The sequence below is a fragment of the Macaca nemestrina genome, chromosome 9 (genome assembly GCF_043159975.1).
Source record: "Macaca nemestrina isolate mMacNem1 chromosome 9, mMacNem.hap1, whole genome shotgun sequence".
NCBI classification, from domain to species: Eukaryota; Metazoa; Chordata; class Mammalia; order Primates; family Cercopithecidae; genus Macaca; species Macaca nemestrina.
This window is the reverse complement of record NC_092133.1, coordinates 7269262-7285440: the sequence shown is the minus strand read 5'-3', so window position 1 is coordinate 7285440 and position 16179 is coordinate 7269262. Positions and strand designations below refer to the sequence as shown.

The 16179-nt window shown below is 48.6% G+C and overlaps 1 protein-coding gene across 8 annotated transcripts in view; it reads right to left on the bottom strand.

Moving 5' to 3' along the window:
* Positions 1-16179, bottom strand: part of C9H10orf90 (chromosome 9 C10orf90 homolog) — a 238172-nt gene that overhangs the window by 20678 nt on the left and 201315 nt on the right. For 7 of the 8 annotated variants that reach the window (XM_071068928.1, XM_071068927.1, XM_011722521.3 and 4 more), the window contains 3 exons: positions 10582-10872; positions 7319-7503; positions 4956-5133 (listed from right to left, as the gene is read on the bottom strand). In XM_071068928.1, the coding sequence (XP_070925029.1) occupies positions 4956-5133; positions 7319-7503; positions 10582-10872 (654 nt within the window). The remainder of the gene's footprint in view (positions 1-4955; positions 5134-7318; positions 7504-10581; positions 10873-16179) is intronic. The other variant, XM_071068929.1, reaches the window with a different exon arrangement.

The window sequence follows — 16179 nt, the reverse complement described above, 5'->3', positions numbered from 1 at the left end:
CAGGGACTGTATCCTTACTGCCTGCAGTGGCTCTGCCCCCTACTACCTGCAGGGGATATACCCCTATGACCCGCAGGGGCTGTACCCATATGACTTGCAGGAGATGTAGCCCTATGACTTGCAAAGACTGTACCCCTATGACCTGTAGGAGTTGTACCCCTACTGCCTTCAGGGCCTGTACCCCCTACAAATGCTGAACCCCCTATTGCCTGCAGGGGCTATACCCTCTACAACTTGCAGGGACTCTGTTCTGTGACCTGCAGAGGTTGTACCTTGACTACCTACAAGCGCTGTACCTTCTACAATCTGCAAAGGCTGTGCCCCTATGCACAGGCTGACCCCGTACTGCCTGTAAGCTATGGTTTACCCCTACTGTCTATAGGAGCCGTACCCCTACTGCCTGCAGGGGCTGTGCGCCCTATGACCTGCAGATGCTATACCCACTACTGCCTGCAGGGCCTGTGCCCCCTACTGCCTGCAGAGGCTGTGTCCCCTACCTGCAGGGGCTGTACTCCTCCCACCTGCGGGGACTATACCCCCTAATACTTGCAGGCACTGTCCCCACTATAACCTGCAGGGGCTGTGCCTGATGCTTCACACTTATTTTTAGCCTATCCTGCTCTGGATTCACCTGTAAGGCGGAGCAATGACAAGTTCTGGAACACACTAATTCCCAGGTTGTGGCCAGCCTTTGAACACGACCCAATCCACTTGGGACCCCAGGAGCTGTGTGGTGATGATGGGGAAGCCTTGCTTATCGCTCCCAGGCAACTCTGGTGAATTGCACAGGTAGAGCCCTGACTTGGGGAGGAGAGAGGCCCTTGGGTTGGAGTGTTCCTAATGTCAGAGACTTGAAAGCAAAGGCCAGCTCTCCTGCCACCTTCCCTTGGCGTCCGTGGGTGTCAGCCTCCGTCCTCCACATCTCACAATCACCACCTTCCACTGATCCCTCTACCTGAGAACCCCTGGCATCCACCACCTTCCTCATCCCACTGCCCTGCCCAAGCCCCACCCTCATCATGTCATACCTGAAGCTACACTACTAGTTCCCAGCCCTGCTTTTGACCTCAGAATAAGGTTACACTTAGCCACATCTACAGTTCATCTTTCCTTGGGCTCCTCTTTGGCCCCTTCACCTCCCCGCCCATCCCCATTTTACCATCCAATCATAGCTAAACTGCGTATCCCCAGCCTCCTTTCTTCACTGTGTATTCCCCTCTTCACCCACCCTGCCCCGTTGGCATGGTTCTCCCCCACGTCGGGAACCTTCCTCCCCAGGGTGGGAGCAAGGCTACCACCTATGAGATTCCACAACAACCTCAGAAAACCCCTTTCATGGCACTGTGAGAATCCTATGAGCATTGCCTCTTCACCCGCCTGCTTGCCCACAAGGTGGGCAGACTAGGGACTGTGCCTAGCACTGTGTGGGTTCTCAAACAAGGTATGCTGAAGAGATGGACAAAGAAGTTCCTTCTGTCACTGCTAGAGCCATGGGAAGGTGGCCCAGGTAGCTCCCAGGTGAGGAGAGAGACTTATGCATCGTATTTATTGGCTTCGAGAGTTCAAACTACAGGTGACAAGATAGTCAAGACAGGCTACGGACTGTAGCTAGGACCTTGACAGTGCTACTTCCCGGTCCCTCTAGAGTCCTCAGTTGTTCATGAAAATTTTCCTGCCTCCAAACAAGGAGCCCTAACCCTAATTAACACTCACCCACATGCAGCACTCTTCCCCTGGCCTCAAAGGTGCTCAGAATTCACTAGCTACCATAAAGTTCAGCTGGTTCCCTGGTTCTCACCATAGTCATCCCCTGCAAGTCCAGGGACTGGCTTCTCTGGCATTGTCAGCTGCCGAGGCTCCTCCCACCTGAACCTTTCAGGTTCTGCTCCTGAGCCAAGACTGCTTGACAAGCCCCGATCAGAGGCAGCTACCCCAGCACCAAAAGCAAATAGGAGTCTTCTTTTTAGCAGATGCCTTGACGCTGTAGCCAGAGCTCGTTCACGCATATGATTTATTAACTAATTTAGCATGTAAGAAAAACATCTGCATTTTACTTTTATCATCTTGCCAGCAGACAGGCTGAAGACAAGATGTGTACTGCAGACTTGTTTAATAGGGCCTTAAACATTTCTTCTCACTTGCCCAAGCTTGTATGAGGTTCTGGTTTCAGAGGTTGTCTGATTTCACTGACCTAACACAAACAAACCCAAAAGTAAAGCTCTCATCAACACATAAATACCACAGGGATGGTCAGGGTGGCCATAAAACCCATGTTGGCCAAGTCCCACTTTGAGAGCATGCTGGTTGCCAGGACTGTCTTGGAATTTGGGGAGTAAAAGGTATTCAGTTAGTTAACATTCTGAACTGAGCCTGGTTACCTTTTATTATATACAATTTTAAGATTTTCATTTAAAGGAATGTGAACTTGTAAGGATATTTGTTTTGGGCAAACACCAGTTGGATGATATAATGAGTACAATGGTGTCTCCCCAACAAAAAGATATGTTTAAGTCCTAATCCCCCATAACTCTGAATGTGACTTCTTTAGAAATAGGGTCTTTGCAGAGGTAATCAAGTTAAAAGGAGGTCTGACTGGATGAGGGTAGCCCTAATCCAATGACTGTCATCTTTATGAGGAAAGGAAATTTGAACATAGAGACACAGATGCAGGGAAGACGGCCATGTAGAGACAGAGGCAGAGACCGTAGTGCTGTATCTACAAACCAAGGAACACTGAGGACTGCAGGAAGCCGCCAGGAGCAGAGAGGGAGGCTGGACACAGCATTGCCCACTGAGCCTCTAGAAAGTAACCAACCCTGTGGAAACCTCGATTTTGACTTCTGGCCTCCAGAATTGCAAGAAAATGTTTCTGGGCTTGTTTTTTGTTTGTTTGTTTGTTTTGTATTTTGCTTTTTCTGAGACAGGGTCTTGTGCTCTGTTGCCCAGGCTGGAGTGAAGTGGTACGATCACGGCTCACTGCAGCCATGACCTAGCCAGGCTCAGGTGATCCTCGCACCTCAGCCTCCCAAGTAGCTGGGACTACAGGCATGCACCTTCATGCCTGGCCAATTTTTGTACGTTTTGTAGAGACAGGGTTTCTCCACGTTGCCAGGCTGGTCTTGAACTCCTGGGCTCAAAGGATCCACCCACCTCGGCCTCCCAAACTGCTGGGATTACAGGCTTGAGCCACTGGGCCCTGCCAGGTCCTGTTCTTTTAAGCCCTGTGTTTGGTGATTTCTCACAGCAGCCCTAGGAAACCAGTACAGATGGCCAAGGCCACATTGCGTCTGGCACTTGGGATGGTGGTGTCCCAGACCACTTGTGGCCGGTAGAATGGCACAGCCGGGAGGTGCTGGCCCAGGAGAAGAGAAGCCCAGCACAGCACCACACTAAACAGGTTCCCTAAGGTCTCTGGGTCTCTGTTTCTTCCCACACAAAGTGAAGGGACCTGACTGAAAAGGAAGCCCTCAGCGCCATTCTGTGTGTGTACGTGAGTCTTGAGCTCTAAAGTGGCGTCATTCTATATTTGCTAACCACAAATTTCGTAGCCTAACCATGCTCTCAAGTAGCATCTTCAGAACTATCGAGGCTGAGTGGCCCACACAGCCTGGGCACCAACACCCAACACTGCCCAGGGCCAGTGTAGGCACTGAAGGCCCCAGAGGTCTCCTGGTGCTGGCTTTGATTCTCACAGCAACTTGAGAAGTCTGTGCCTCAACCCAGTTTTCTCTTTATTGGGCCAGAGACGAAACAGCCTCCTGGAAACTGTATCCCCATTGAACCTATATCTGCCAACAGACTTACAGCACTGGTTAGAGACACATTTTCCCATGGGGAGCTCTTTGCATACCCCCTTTTGTTAGTATACTAGAAATTGTCATGCGGAGGGAGCAGCAGGTGTCTTGGCAAATATTTAGCCACAGGGAAGGATGCATTCAAATTCATTCCTCCCCGAGGTCTTTAGACAGCTCCACCAGCAGAGTTCTGGTGGAGGGAAGGAGACTTAGTCTGCCCATAGACTGGGGAGGTTCACAGGAATTCTATTACAACACCCTTTTCCTCAGTCCCCCAGGCACCCGGAATGAGATCTTGGTAATGTTTGCTAAGCTGCACTTTATTGAATACGGTTATTTCCCCAAAAGACTTTTATTCTGAGTTATACTCATGATTTCACCTCCTAGGGGCCAAAACATTTTCCTAGGAAGAAAGATCTCATTCCTCTATCCAAAGGAATAAAACTGGGGTTTCTCCAGGCCTCCAGATTTTAAGATTTGGGTTGGCAGTCACTAAGTATGTGCTCTGATGTCCCCCATCCTTACCCTCATTTCTTTTTGTTATTCTTGCTAGTTTAATAGTCTGTTTATAAGCTCCATGAAGTAGGGACTGAGGTCAGTCTTGCTCCCAGCATGGCACCCAAAGAAGGTTCCTGATAACTCCCTCTCCAGTGAGTAAGGAAGTGCCCTCCCTCACAGGGTCAGTGTGACACTGGCCTCACAGTGCTGGGAAGCTGGCCATGCATCCTCTGAGCTCACAGCAGGAAAGGGGTTTCAAGATGACGAATGTTGATGTAGACAAGCTGGAGTCAACCTCTCACCCCGAGATCTGTTTTGCAATCTATAAAGGGCAAAGGGGATCTCTTGCAAATATCTATTAGGAGCCAAGAATTTGAACTTGCTACCCTGGCTGCTATAGTGGTGTGGCTTCTGTCCCAGCTGTAATGGTAAATTGGTGTCCCAAGTTGTTTCTGCTGAGCTCAATGCCCATATGTGATCTCTCAAAATGGGCTGGCTCCAAGAACAGGCTTTATGATGCTGAGGGTCAGCCACTTGGAGCCATAATAGGTTCTGCATATGTCAGTGGCATCACTTGGAACCATCACTCCTGAGTGAAGCCTCCAGCTCCAGGAACCCCCCGCCCCGGTCTTTTCCAGTCTCCACAAGCCACCTGCAGCTTACCACTCAGAGGATGGGGAACCGTGAACTGCTTCTTGCTGGTGCGGATGGGAAGGACGCTCTGCTTCTGCCTCAGGTCCTCCTTCCGCTGGGCTTTCCTCTGCTGGACCATGTGTTCGAGCTTTTTCAGCCGTTCTTGTGAGCGAGAAATGAACTGAGGCTTACGAACTTCCAGTGCTTCCTATGCAAGGAAAAGAAAATATGTCATTTTTAAGAGCAGTGACACACAAAGGCAACACATCTGTCTGATGTGGCCAAGAAGCTGATGGCAAGCATGACATTCCGAGACCAAAAGCCACGGTGCAAAAGTACGTCACAATTTTCTTCTACATCCTTGTGTAAAGAGGGTAACAGGCATGTTGACAACACAGGTCCTGGGGGTCAGGCCTGGCCAGCGCTGAGACCCCTGCTGCAGCAGGATTGACCGGCAACTGGCATCAAAGCCGGGAGTGCAGAGGCAACGTCTGCCCGTTCCTCTTTCTATCCTGCTGAGTCATTTGTTCCCAAAAGACAATCCAAGAGCCCTACATTCTGTATTCCAAAGAGACATGGGTGTGGAGGGAACGGAGGTGCTGAGTCACTTGCTTCTGTTGCACTTGGAAGCCCCAAGAAGCACAGACACAGATCATTCACTCAGTGTGAAAAACACGCCCTTTCAGGAGGCACCACAACTGCGGCAAAAGGAAACAGCTCCTCCTCCTGGGTAGAAAGAGTTGGGAGGAAGCCTTTGCCTATGCAGAAGTTTCTGTGAGCTCCACAAACCATGTCAGAGGTCCCTGTGTCTCCACTCCCACCTCCATGCACCAAGCCACCCACACAGGTCTCCTGAACAAGACTAACTGCCATTCCGCTGTGTCCCAGACACTGGGCTAGGTGCTCAACGTGTATTCATCACCTCGTGGAGTCCCACAGCTGTTCACGAAGGCAGGCATATTTCTTTCCATTTGACAGATGCAAAAACTGAGGCTTATGGTAGTTTGGTAGATCACATGGTAACAACCCATCCGTGGTGGGAACCCCATTCTTTTCCTGCACTGCTTTTTATGGTCTTAACTTACTATTCCTGAGTGTCTCTGCTCAAGTTGTCCCCGGCCTGAAGTACCACCCATAGCCATTGGTTCAAGTTCCATCTACCCCAGGAATCCCTGTTGAAATGTCCTGTTGAGTCAGAGCATGGTGCTTCTCCGATGGGCCTGAGCAACAGTGAGTCACACATTTACCTCGGTGCTAGGCTGTGAGCTCCAGGAAGTCATGGGCCATGTCTCATTAACAATGCATCACTCATATAGTAGGAGTCCTGCATGTATACGCTCAGCAAAGGCTCGCTGGGCGTGCTGCCACGACCAAAATGTTCCGCTGCCCCCTTCCTCTTCCTCTGGGAGTTCAGCGTGCCCAGGGGGAAGAAGTGTGGGCTCAGTCTGTGTCACATATGTGTCCCTGGCAGCTATGCTAGGGAAGAAGTCTTCTCAGCCAGCTCCCCACATGATGCCAGCCACCAGGAGCAGAGAACCACAAGGTATAAGTCACTGGATGTGCTGAAGCTTCAAGAGAGTTCCATGCCTAAAGAGATAACCCTTAGGAACAGACTGGTGGCTTACGTGTAGCTTCTGCCTCGGCTGCCCACCCCACCAAGAATGTCCTTGGAGACTTTGAGGGCAGCATGAATGCCTCACCCAGGTCCCACCAAGGCCCCCTGGGTACAGGAGCCAGCCAGTGGAGCCATCTCCACACCTGCAACTGCAGGGAGGTTTGCAAACTTATTAAGTGCCTTCCAAGAAGGTGTGGCTAGCTGTGCAATACAGTTAGCAGAGACTTTCTCTGAGGTTGTTTGCCCTCCTAATTTTATTTCTCTGTATTTTTAAACTTTATAAAATGTGTGCATACTACATTTTATAAAGCAATTGGGAAAAGATGCCAAAGTAAAACTTTCCTATCCTTCCATTCACGACCATGTGACCTTGGGCAACTTCACCTCTCAAAGGCTCAGTGTCCTCATCTGAAGACACTGAGATCTGGAGCTCCTACAGGCTCCTACCTCCTGGGAGTCTTGCATGGATTGGAGGCACTGATGCCTAGGAAGTGACCTGTGGAAGGCTGGAGCATCCATCACTGCCGCTGTCACTGTCACTACTGATAGTATTTGATCTTCATTCTAACCTGGAGGAGTCAGTGTCATTGTCTCCATTATTCAAACAGTGACAGAGTAGCCCAGAAAGCTTAGGGGACCTGCCCAGTCACATAGCTGCTATGAAGTGAAATCAGGTTTCCAGCCTCAGAGGTGGAAGTGAGGGAGTGTGTGCTCACGGACTCCCTAGGAAACCTCTCCCTTTGGCAGGAATCAAGCCACGACACACAGAAGGCCTTACTTGCAAGGTCAAGGATCTTGTAGGCATTTGCTGAGGCTCAGAACAGTCTTCGGACAGGCCAGGGCTCCCTGCTGTCTCAGGGGGTGCTGGCGAGGGTGCTGCTGTGGCGGGCTCAGGCGTGGTGGGGTCCTCACTCTTCTTACATTCCTTTATTTTTACAACCAAGTCACAGCACGTGTAATCTCCTAGGAGAGAAGATTTAGAATCCCATTTAGAGGGCACCAAGTGATTTTCGCCTGACTCCTCAATACCATTAGACACAGAAGACAATTTTGAAAATAGAAACGCCAGTGGATTATTAATGGGCCTCGTTAAGCTGACAAGATCATGCCTCATCATAGAGCCCCCGGCCGCCCTGGTCACAAGGAAGAGCATTTGCATTCAGCCAGACTTCAGGACCGGCTAATTATGCCAGGGAGGTATTCCCTAGGCTTCTGATGGTTAGGATGGCTTTGCTCAAAATGAAAAGAAACTTTTCTATTCAGTGCTTCATATTAAGTGTATCCTGTCCAATTATCACAGTTGGGTTGTTTTGGGACAGTGTATTAATCTACCCAGTGCTTGCTACACTGATGATATAAGGACAGAGCGCTGGTATTCAATTAGAGAGCCCTCCCCTGCACTTGCTGGAGACGACCACTGGCTTTGCGTAAGTAATTGGGATGACTTCTCGCTCAAGGCTGGTTTTGGGCTCTTCCTGGGGCCATTTTGACTTTCCCTTGTGGAAAAAGTCCGAACATGAATGGATCCAACAGCATCTCAGGCAGGACCGTTTCTGATGGATTGGGGATTAATGAGTATTCACTGGGCACTTACGGGCCTCAGCCTGCAACACAACGTCCTTCACTCTGTCCTTAGTCCACTCCTCCCATATGAGCCCCACTGCTTGCCTCACTGCATCTTCCCCTCAACACAGCGCCCTGAAACCACCCCGGTTCTGAAACGCATGGCAGCCTGTCCCTCACTCCTCACCCACAGGCTCGCCTATCTTCACAAAGCCCCTTTGATTCCTCTGCCCAGTGGACTCCCACCTCCAGGCTGAGTCCAAACCTTCCAAAAGCCTCTCTCCCCTTCCCAAGGCAGGACCCATCCCTGCCTCTGCTACGTCACCCCAGGGAACACACGTCGCTCACTCAGCAGCATCTATAACCAGGGGAGGGTTTGGAAGATGATGTTTTCACCCCATCAGCGAGGACTCCCTCGAGGGCTGGACCATATCATATCCACCCTCCTTCTCTCCACAGCACCAGGCTAGGTGCCCAAAAGGAGCTCATTCTGTGGCGAGTGTGGAGGTGGCCTTCTGGAGGCTCACCTGTCCATAGGATGCATCTCCACAATTACAACGACTACAACTCACCATTTATGCCTGGGTCATCCCTTGCCTGGGTCAGCTGTCCAACCTCTGCTCAAGACCTACCCACAGTTCCTGTTACCTACAAGCCCAAGCCAAGTGGACTTTTCATGGCCGTTCACGGTGGGCATCCCACCAGCAGCGGTCGCTTTGGAGTCTCTAACAACAGCACACCACTTAGGTTTCCAGTCATGCTCTTTCATTTTTCTGAGCATTTGCTCTGGTTCCTTCTGGAAAATTTCCCTGTGACCACTCTGCCCCACCCACCGCCTGTCTCCCGCTGCCCCTTCAGGCCTAACACTAGCCCCAACCCCCTCCTGTGGAGTTAAGCTTGCCTTCTGCCACACTGCTTCCATGTCTTCTTGTGAGCACGTTTTCTAGTTCACCCTGTACACAGGGGAGGAAGCCACAATTTCTCCGCCTCCTTCTCCATCATTCTCCCCAGCACCAGAACCAGAAACCCCAGGGCCAACCCTAACATTCCCACCTTTTCACTGCTCAAAGACCCATCCCTGGATCCCGAGCATCTCTGCAGCCGCGGCCCCTCCTGCACAGTGACTCCACGCTCTCCTCGTCGGCTGGGCCTCAGGCCCCAGCCGCGCTCCTCTCCCATCTGTCCTCCACATTGCACACGAGGCAGTAGTTTCCTCTCGAGCAAATCTAATTATGTCTCTTCCTTTTCAAAGGCTTGGGTCTGCCTTCAATCCAGACTTCCTAAGTGAGTTTAGAAAGGCCTTCCAACCTGATGCACGTGACCCCTGCAGACTCACGCCAGCCACTGCTACCCCCACAACCCTTGGGTCCTGGCCCGACCCTCTGCAGGTCCCCACATCAACCACGTTCTTCCTGTCCCAGCTCCTTGTTTCGTGTGTACCTTTCCCTCTGCCCTCAGGTCTGATTTGAAAACGTCAAATATACTTTCAAGTTCCTGCTCAAATCACTTCCTTGGCAAAGGTGCCTCTGCACAGACCCTCCTTGGAGTGTCAGGGGCTGTCCTCGGCTTCCCCATGGCCCATCACACAGACAGAACTATGCTGCTGTTTCCTGCACCAACTGAGAGCCTAGAGGGCAGGGGATATAAAGCACAGTGTCTGGCATGCAGTAGATGCTTAATAAATGCTTCTCTAAACGATTAATGAATGAGAAGCTAGGGATTAACTTGGGTTCCAAGTGAAATTACTTTTATCAATTGCCATAACCAATTTAAATTTTACAACCCAAGCTGACATCTTTCTGTCCTTTTCCGTAGTTCTTAGAGAACATCTTTAGAGGGACAGGAAATATAAATTTTCCTGCTGACATAACCAGGTGCCACAGGACGTTTTTCCAATGTGCTCTTATGTCCTTTCTATGTCATTGTTGCACCATTCAGTAGTGGTCAGCAACTTGACGCCCAGAGAAATGATGACTGTGTCCTAATTCTTGGTTTCTTCTTCTGTGGGAGGCTGAGTTTGGGACCTACCTTTTGGGCATGTGAGTTCCAGTGTTAAGTGCTGGGCACCTGTGGGAGCCTCGCCCCTTAGTCATTATCCCTGCTCGTTAGTCACGGGGCACAGTCAACCCAGCGGACCTGCTGCCTTCAGAGCAGCCACACACACCTGCATCTCCAACTTTCCTTAGCTGAGCCTGGGAGTCTGCTGTGCACCTGGGTGTGGTCTTCTCTCAGCCACAGTGGGTACTGGCCTTGCACACAGTGGGCTTGGAAAATCCCTGACCCACATAGGGCTGCCTCCTGGGTGCTTGGGAGGTTCTTACGTGGCAACAATTTGTCCCCTCTCTGCTCTCCCAGTTGGAGAAGGGGAGGCTTCCTCAGGTGAACAGTGACGGTATGCACAAGGTCCAAGTAGGTAATCAACAACTTTTTATCGACTGTCAAGACAGAATGATGTCACCCACCACCCTCGCTCCTTACCTTTGGGGAACTTGCTTTCTATCTGAACACCATTGTCTTCCTGTTGAGATGCACATACATCTTGTAAGGGGCAAAGAAACCCAGGAAAAGGGATTCTGGGTTTCAGAAAGCTTTGATGTCGTCCCTCTGTGGGTTCAGAAAGGTCTCTAGACAGACAGTCATTGCTTGGAGAGCTATCCCCAATGGGAAGGAAATGTCTAGTGGGCTGCTGTTCCACTGGAGGAGCAGACAGAATCATGCATACTTCTCCTTGCTGCCTCTTGCTGCTTCCAGAAAATACTTTTGTGTGTACTAAAAATAAAATGAGAATTGTGCTCAAAATCTCTTGTGAATCCAATCTAAAGTACTGACATCTACCGCACATGGTGCTTTTCTTGGGACCAACTTGAGGGGGAGTACAGTACTGCAAGTTCAGTTAGGAGCTCCATCTCTATACAGGGCTGTCCTGGATTGGGCTTGAAAGAGACTGTGCTCGGTGGTGTCCTTAGGAACTCATATTACATTATCTTCAGTGAGCAATAGAGTGAGTTAGCACCTTGATTCTGGGGCCAGAGTACCTGAGTTCAAATCCCACCTCTGCTACATTTAAACTTTCCAGCCTCACCTATAAAATTGAGGTGAGGCAATAATATAATGGACTAATATTAAATTATTTATTATTATATTATTTAGGTTTCTGTAATAAGTTTATTTCTATAACAAATTATATCTTTTATATAATTTATATGATTATATTATATATAACAACATATCTATATTATATAAATCTCAAACATGAAAATTGAGGTAATGTTATAATGAAATAGTAATTTATATAGAGTGTTTAGCACAGTTCCTGATGCACAATCAGCTTTGAACAAATGTTCGTTATGATTACTATTGCAGAAGCATTGGTGCCGAGTTACGTACTATGGAAAATACAGAGGTAGGAAACAATTTATCGGGTCAATGTGCATAGCTCTAATAAAGTGGTGGGTTTAAAGACGTGTACAACATGTCACTTGTTCCCACATTGTACTATCAAAAGCCTGGGAACCACCCTATGTCCATTGATAGGGGACTAATTAAATAAATGATGGTACATCCATGCTCTGCAACGGTTAAAAAGAATGAGGCAGATGCTCTTGTGTGGATGTGGGTTAATCTGTAAGATACATTATCTAGTGAACAAAGCAAAATGCAGGACAGTGTGTTTCCCCAGTAAATGCTTTTAGACTCAGATCTCTCTCAAAGGACACAGAACAGACAGGAGACTGTGTTGTCTCAGGAGAGGGCAATGTAACACTAGGAATTGGGAGTGGAAAACAGGCTTTCTTTCCACCACCCATTTTGTACTCTGATTTTTTTAAACCTCTTTTATTTTGGAATGCCCTATACATTTTTTAAAGAGTTATTCTTTTTAAATAAGGGAGGGACTGCACCAAGTTGTCAGCCCCCCATGCTGATGCCACCCAAGAGAAATGGCCCCACCATTGCTGCCAGTGGGAATGCGTCCTAGCCTTCCTGTGTGTTGGGACAGAAAAAAACATATTGGGAATCCCTGGAATAATACAAGTTATAAGAATATTCTTGCTATGTTTTCTCAAACGTCTTATATATAAAAAGGAATTGAGCTCATGACTACCAACCTCTCTCATCAATTTCTCAGAAGTCTGTCATTTGTTCCACCCCCTCTGTCCTGGAGTCCCCACTGCTCCAGCCAGTGGAAGCAGGCTGTGTGGGACAAGGCCAGGCTGTGTAGTACAGAGGGAAGAGCGAAGACTCTAGGGCTAGAGGGCCCCCAAAGCACCTTCCTGGCCGTGGGATCCAGCACAGGTGAGGCCACCTGAGAGCCATCAATTTTCTTATTCACCAAGAGGGGAAACCCAGCTTTCCATGTTCTTACATGCAAATAAACAGAATGTAGGTCAAAAGTGCCTGCAGGCCCCAGTGTTGGATACATAGAAAGTACCAAAAAGAAAGAAATTGTTATCAGCCTTTGTCATTTGGAGATGTTTGTCTACCTATTGTAAAGTTGACTTTGCTAAACTGTACAGAAAAACGTTTCCAGACTCTTATTTCAAAACATTGGTTCCGTTTAAGTACAAAAGATTGCAGACAGAAAAAGCCCAAAAATAGTCATACACCACTTTCTTTTGTTAGAGCTCTCTGACAGAATCAAAAACCAAATTAGTTATCAGTGATGCAGTCTCAATCTGCCAGGTGATAGGGATCCATCCTGGAGTTAGATTTTTTTAAATTAACTATTTATTTATAGATTTATGAGATCAACCGATCAATATTTTAATCTATCTATCTATCATCTATCTATTCATCTATCTCTGGTTTACTGTAACTTTTTATGTGAATGAGCTTATGTAAGTCAGATGTTCAGGCTGTGACTTGAAAGAGTTAAACCAACTCAGAGAAAATAGAAGGTAGTTAGTGCACTGCAGAAAAGAAATATGCAGCCAAAGAGGACTTTTCTGACAACTGATTGATCAGGTCTCATTTTGTGCATTCTGAAATGTACAATCGTCAACTGTGCAGTCACCCTCAGGTGGACCCTTGCAGGACAAGGCGGCACGTGTGCTCTTCTCCTCTCATGCACTCCACGTGTGGGTGGGACTGAGAGTTCTCTGTTCATGCCCAACATTCCAAACTGCATAACCCCAGCGAGGACCCACGGCCACCGCAGGCTTTGGCCACCTCAAGAGCAGCCTGCCAACGAAGTCACCTATCCCAGGCATTTCCATCCACTGGACGGGCGTTCAAAGCCCCGCTCCTGAGTCTGCCACATGGAGAGGGCTAGGCCATCATGACTGTCCTTTAAATAGAAACATTCCCCATATCCCCTTTTCTCATGCCACAGCGCAACAATCTCACAAACTTGATTATCCCAGAACTGAGCTATGCAGCAGGAAGTGAACAAAAAGCAACCAAAGGATTCTGCCCAACAGTTGTAAATTCCTTCTATGGAACTCATATCCTTGACTCATAGAAGAGCCCCTTGGGTCATGACGCGGTACCCATTTATGCCTTCCTCAAGTTCACTTTTACTGCAAAATACATTATATTTACAATGTAGAAATATTAAACAGAGCACCCACAAAGTTACCTCCTAGATTAAGAAGTGGAATTTTTCCGGGGCTTCAGACATCTGAGCTGCTCTTGGATGGCACCCACCCACATTCTACGAGACAGGACCACTCACTTCAACTGTGGGTTACTCCACATTCCTTTTGTCTCTAATTTTCCCACCTATATAGCTACCCTTAACCAATATGTTTTTGTACCAAAATTCTGACTAGCAAGCACAAAGCTAGCTTTTTTTTTTTTTTTTTTTTTTTTAGACAGAGTCTCGTTCTGTCGCCAGCTTGAAGTGGCACAGTCTCGGCTCACTGCAACTTCCGCCTTCTGGGTTCAAGCAATTCTCCTGCCTCAGCCTCCTGAGTAGCTGGGATTATAGGTGCCCGCCGCCATGCCCAGCTAATTCTTGTATTTTCAGTGGAGACGGGGTTTTAATATGTTGGCCAGGATGGTCTTGATCTCTTGACCTCATGATCTCCCCACCTCAGCCTCCTAAAGTGCTGGAATTACAGGCATGAGCCACCACGTCCAGCAAAAGCTAGCTGTTTTAAGGTAAGGACATCATTGTATCTGTTAGATAAAAGCTTCCAGAGGAGGCTTCAGCAGGTTGGCTGGGCCATAGCTTTCATGTGAGTTTATAGGATATGATGCTGGGGAAGAAAGTAGCAAGGGATGAATGAGTCCTGGACACCAGGGGATGATCACGGTTGGCATCAGGCAGGGCTGGCATGTGTCCGGGCATGCTGGCAGGCAGGAGTAGCATCAGGGGAGCAGGCTGGTCTGGATTTTCTGTTCCCGACCTCACCATGTTCAACTGTAGGCCTTAGGGATAAGTTCACCTGCAGTGAAATGTGAGCCCTATGGAAACCCATGCAGGGCAGGGACTGGGGGTGGTGGAATTTCAAGGACCTCAATGACACATCATCAAGAACAGCCGAGAAGAGGCATGCATCTGGGCTAGGTGGGGACACCGCCAGTCCATGCAGGTCCTTAGGACAACATGAGAAAAAGGTGGGTCTTTTTCAGGACATTTTACCTCCATTGGCCAGAAAATGCTGCCATTAGCCAATCTGATAGAAAAAGATACTTTATTGTGTCTCTCCAAATATTGTACAAATCTTTGATGTTCTTATACGAGCCCCTGTTGAGCCAGTGGCTCCCCACACGCACACAGTTCTCATAACCATGGCAATTTTGCTCACAGTAGAAAACCAGAAAGCATGAGTGGTTGCTAAGGAGAGAAACCAGTATGACAGCAAGACTGTCAGTCACATCTCAGAGGAAGAGCAAGAAACTATGAAAAGCAGACACGCGAGCCAGGAGGGTACAGCTGCCCCGGGAACTTTAATAGCCGAAGGCAGGTAAATAACATACAGAACTTGCATTAGAATCCTTTATATCCAGATTAGTTTAAATTGTGTTAAAGGTATTCTCGTATTGAAGATGAAACTTAGCTCTTTAGAACATTCATTCATTCAGGAAGAGAAAGATTGTCTCTGAGGTTTTGAGTCAGCTCTGTGCAGCCTCCTGCCCTCTTAAAACAGACTTCAACCAACCACTCAACCAAAAAGACCTTTCTGAACAAAGCAGGCCTCCCTGAGTGTAAACCACACATTTCCTCCATATGCTGATGTTCCGGGCGGTGACGTTTTCTCCCTGCAGAATCTGGGCCATCTTACAACCAACTGTGTCTTAAGAGCTCCAGTAACCCAAGCTTGTGTCATTGTCTCTGGGCCATCAACATAAACATCAATTTCTCAACTCAACTGCAGGGTGGCCCTCAGCATCTCCTACGAGCCCTAATGCTCTTTGCCATGAACACAAGCAGCCCCAGACTGCCTTCTGCCCTCAACACCTTTGCAAAGCTCTCAGGTCTGCATTTTATACGTAGCGTCTCACCTCTTCCTCTCACCTGGGTTCTCCTCTAGCCAGCCCCAAAACTACAGCATCTAACTGGAAACCAGTTAAGAGAGGTTGGCAGGCTTGGGTGTCTGTCGAACACCCACTCTGCATAGGCACCTGCAGGTGAGTTGAGAACTCTTTTGCTGTGTCCTTTTGGCAAGTGAGAGGCTGCCGCAGAGGGGAAGGAAGGCATTCTGTTGCATGTTGTGTGCTGCGGGGGGGAGGTATTCTTCTGCACGTTGCATGCTGCAGAGGTGGGGAAGGTGTTATTCTCCATGTTGCACACTGCAGGGGGAGGCATTCTTTTGCACGTTGCGTACTGCAGTGGCGGGAAAGGCATTCTTCTGCAGGTTGCATGCTGCAGAGAAGGAGGGAAGGCATTCTTCTGCATGCGGTGTCCTGCAGTGGAGGGAGAAGGCATTTTTCTGCATGTTGCGTGCTGCAGAGGAGCAGGGAAGGCATTCTTTTGCATGATGCATGCTCCTCCGTGGACATGGAGGCCACGAAAGAGGAAGGAAGAGGCAGTAACAATGAGCACTCTAATCGCACAGCTTTTCAAGCAAGTGTTGTTTGCTTTATTCTTTTACTTTTAAAGGAGAGAGAAAACCTAAAACCACCTCCAATTAC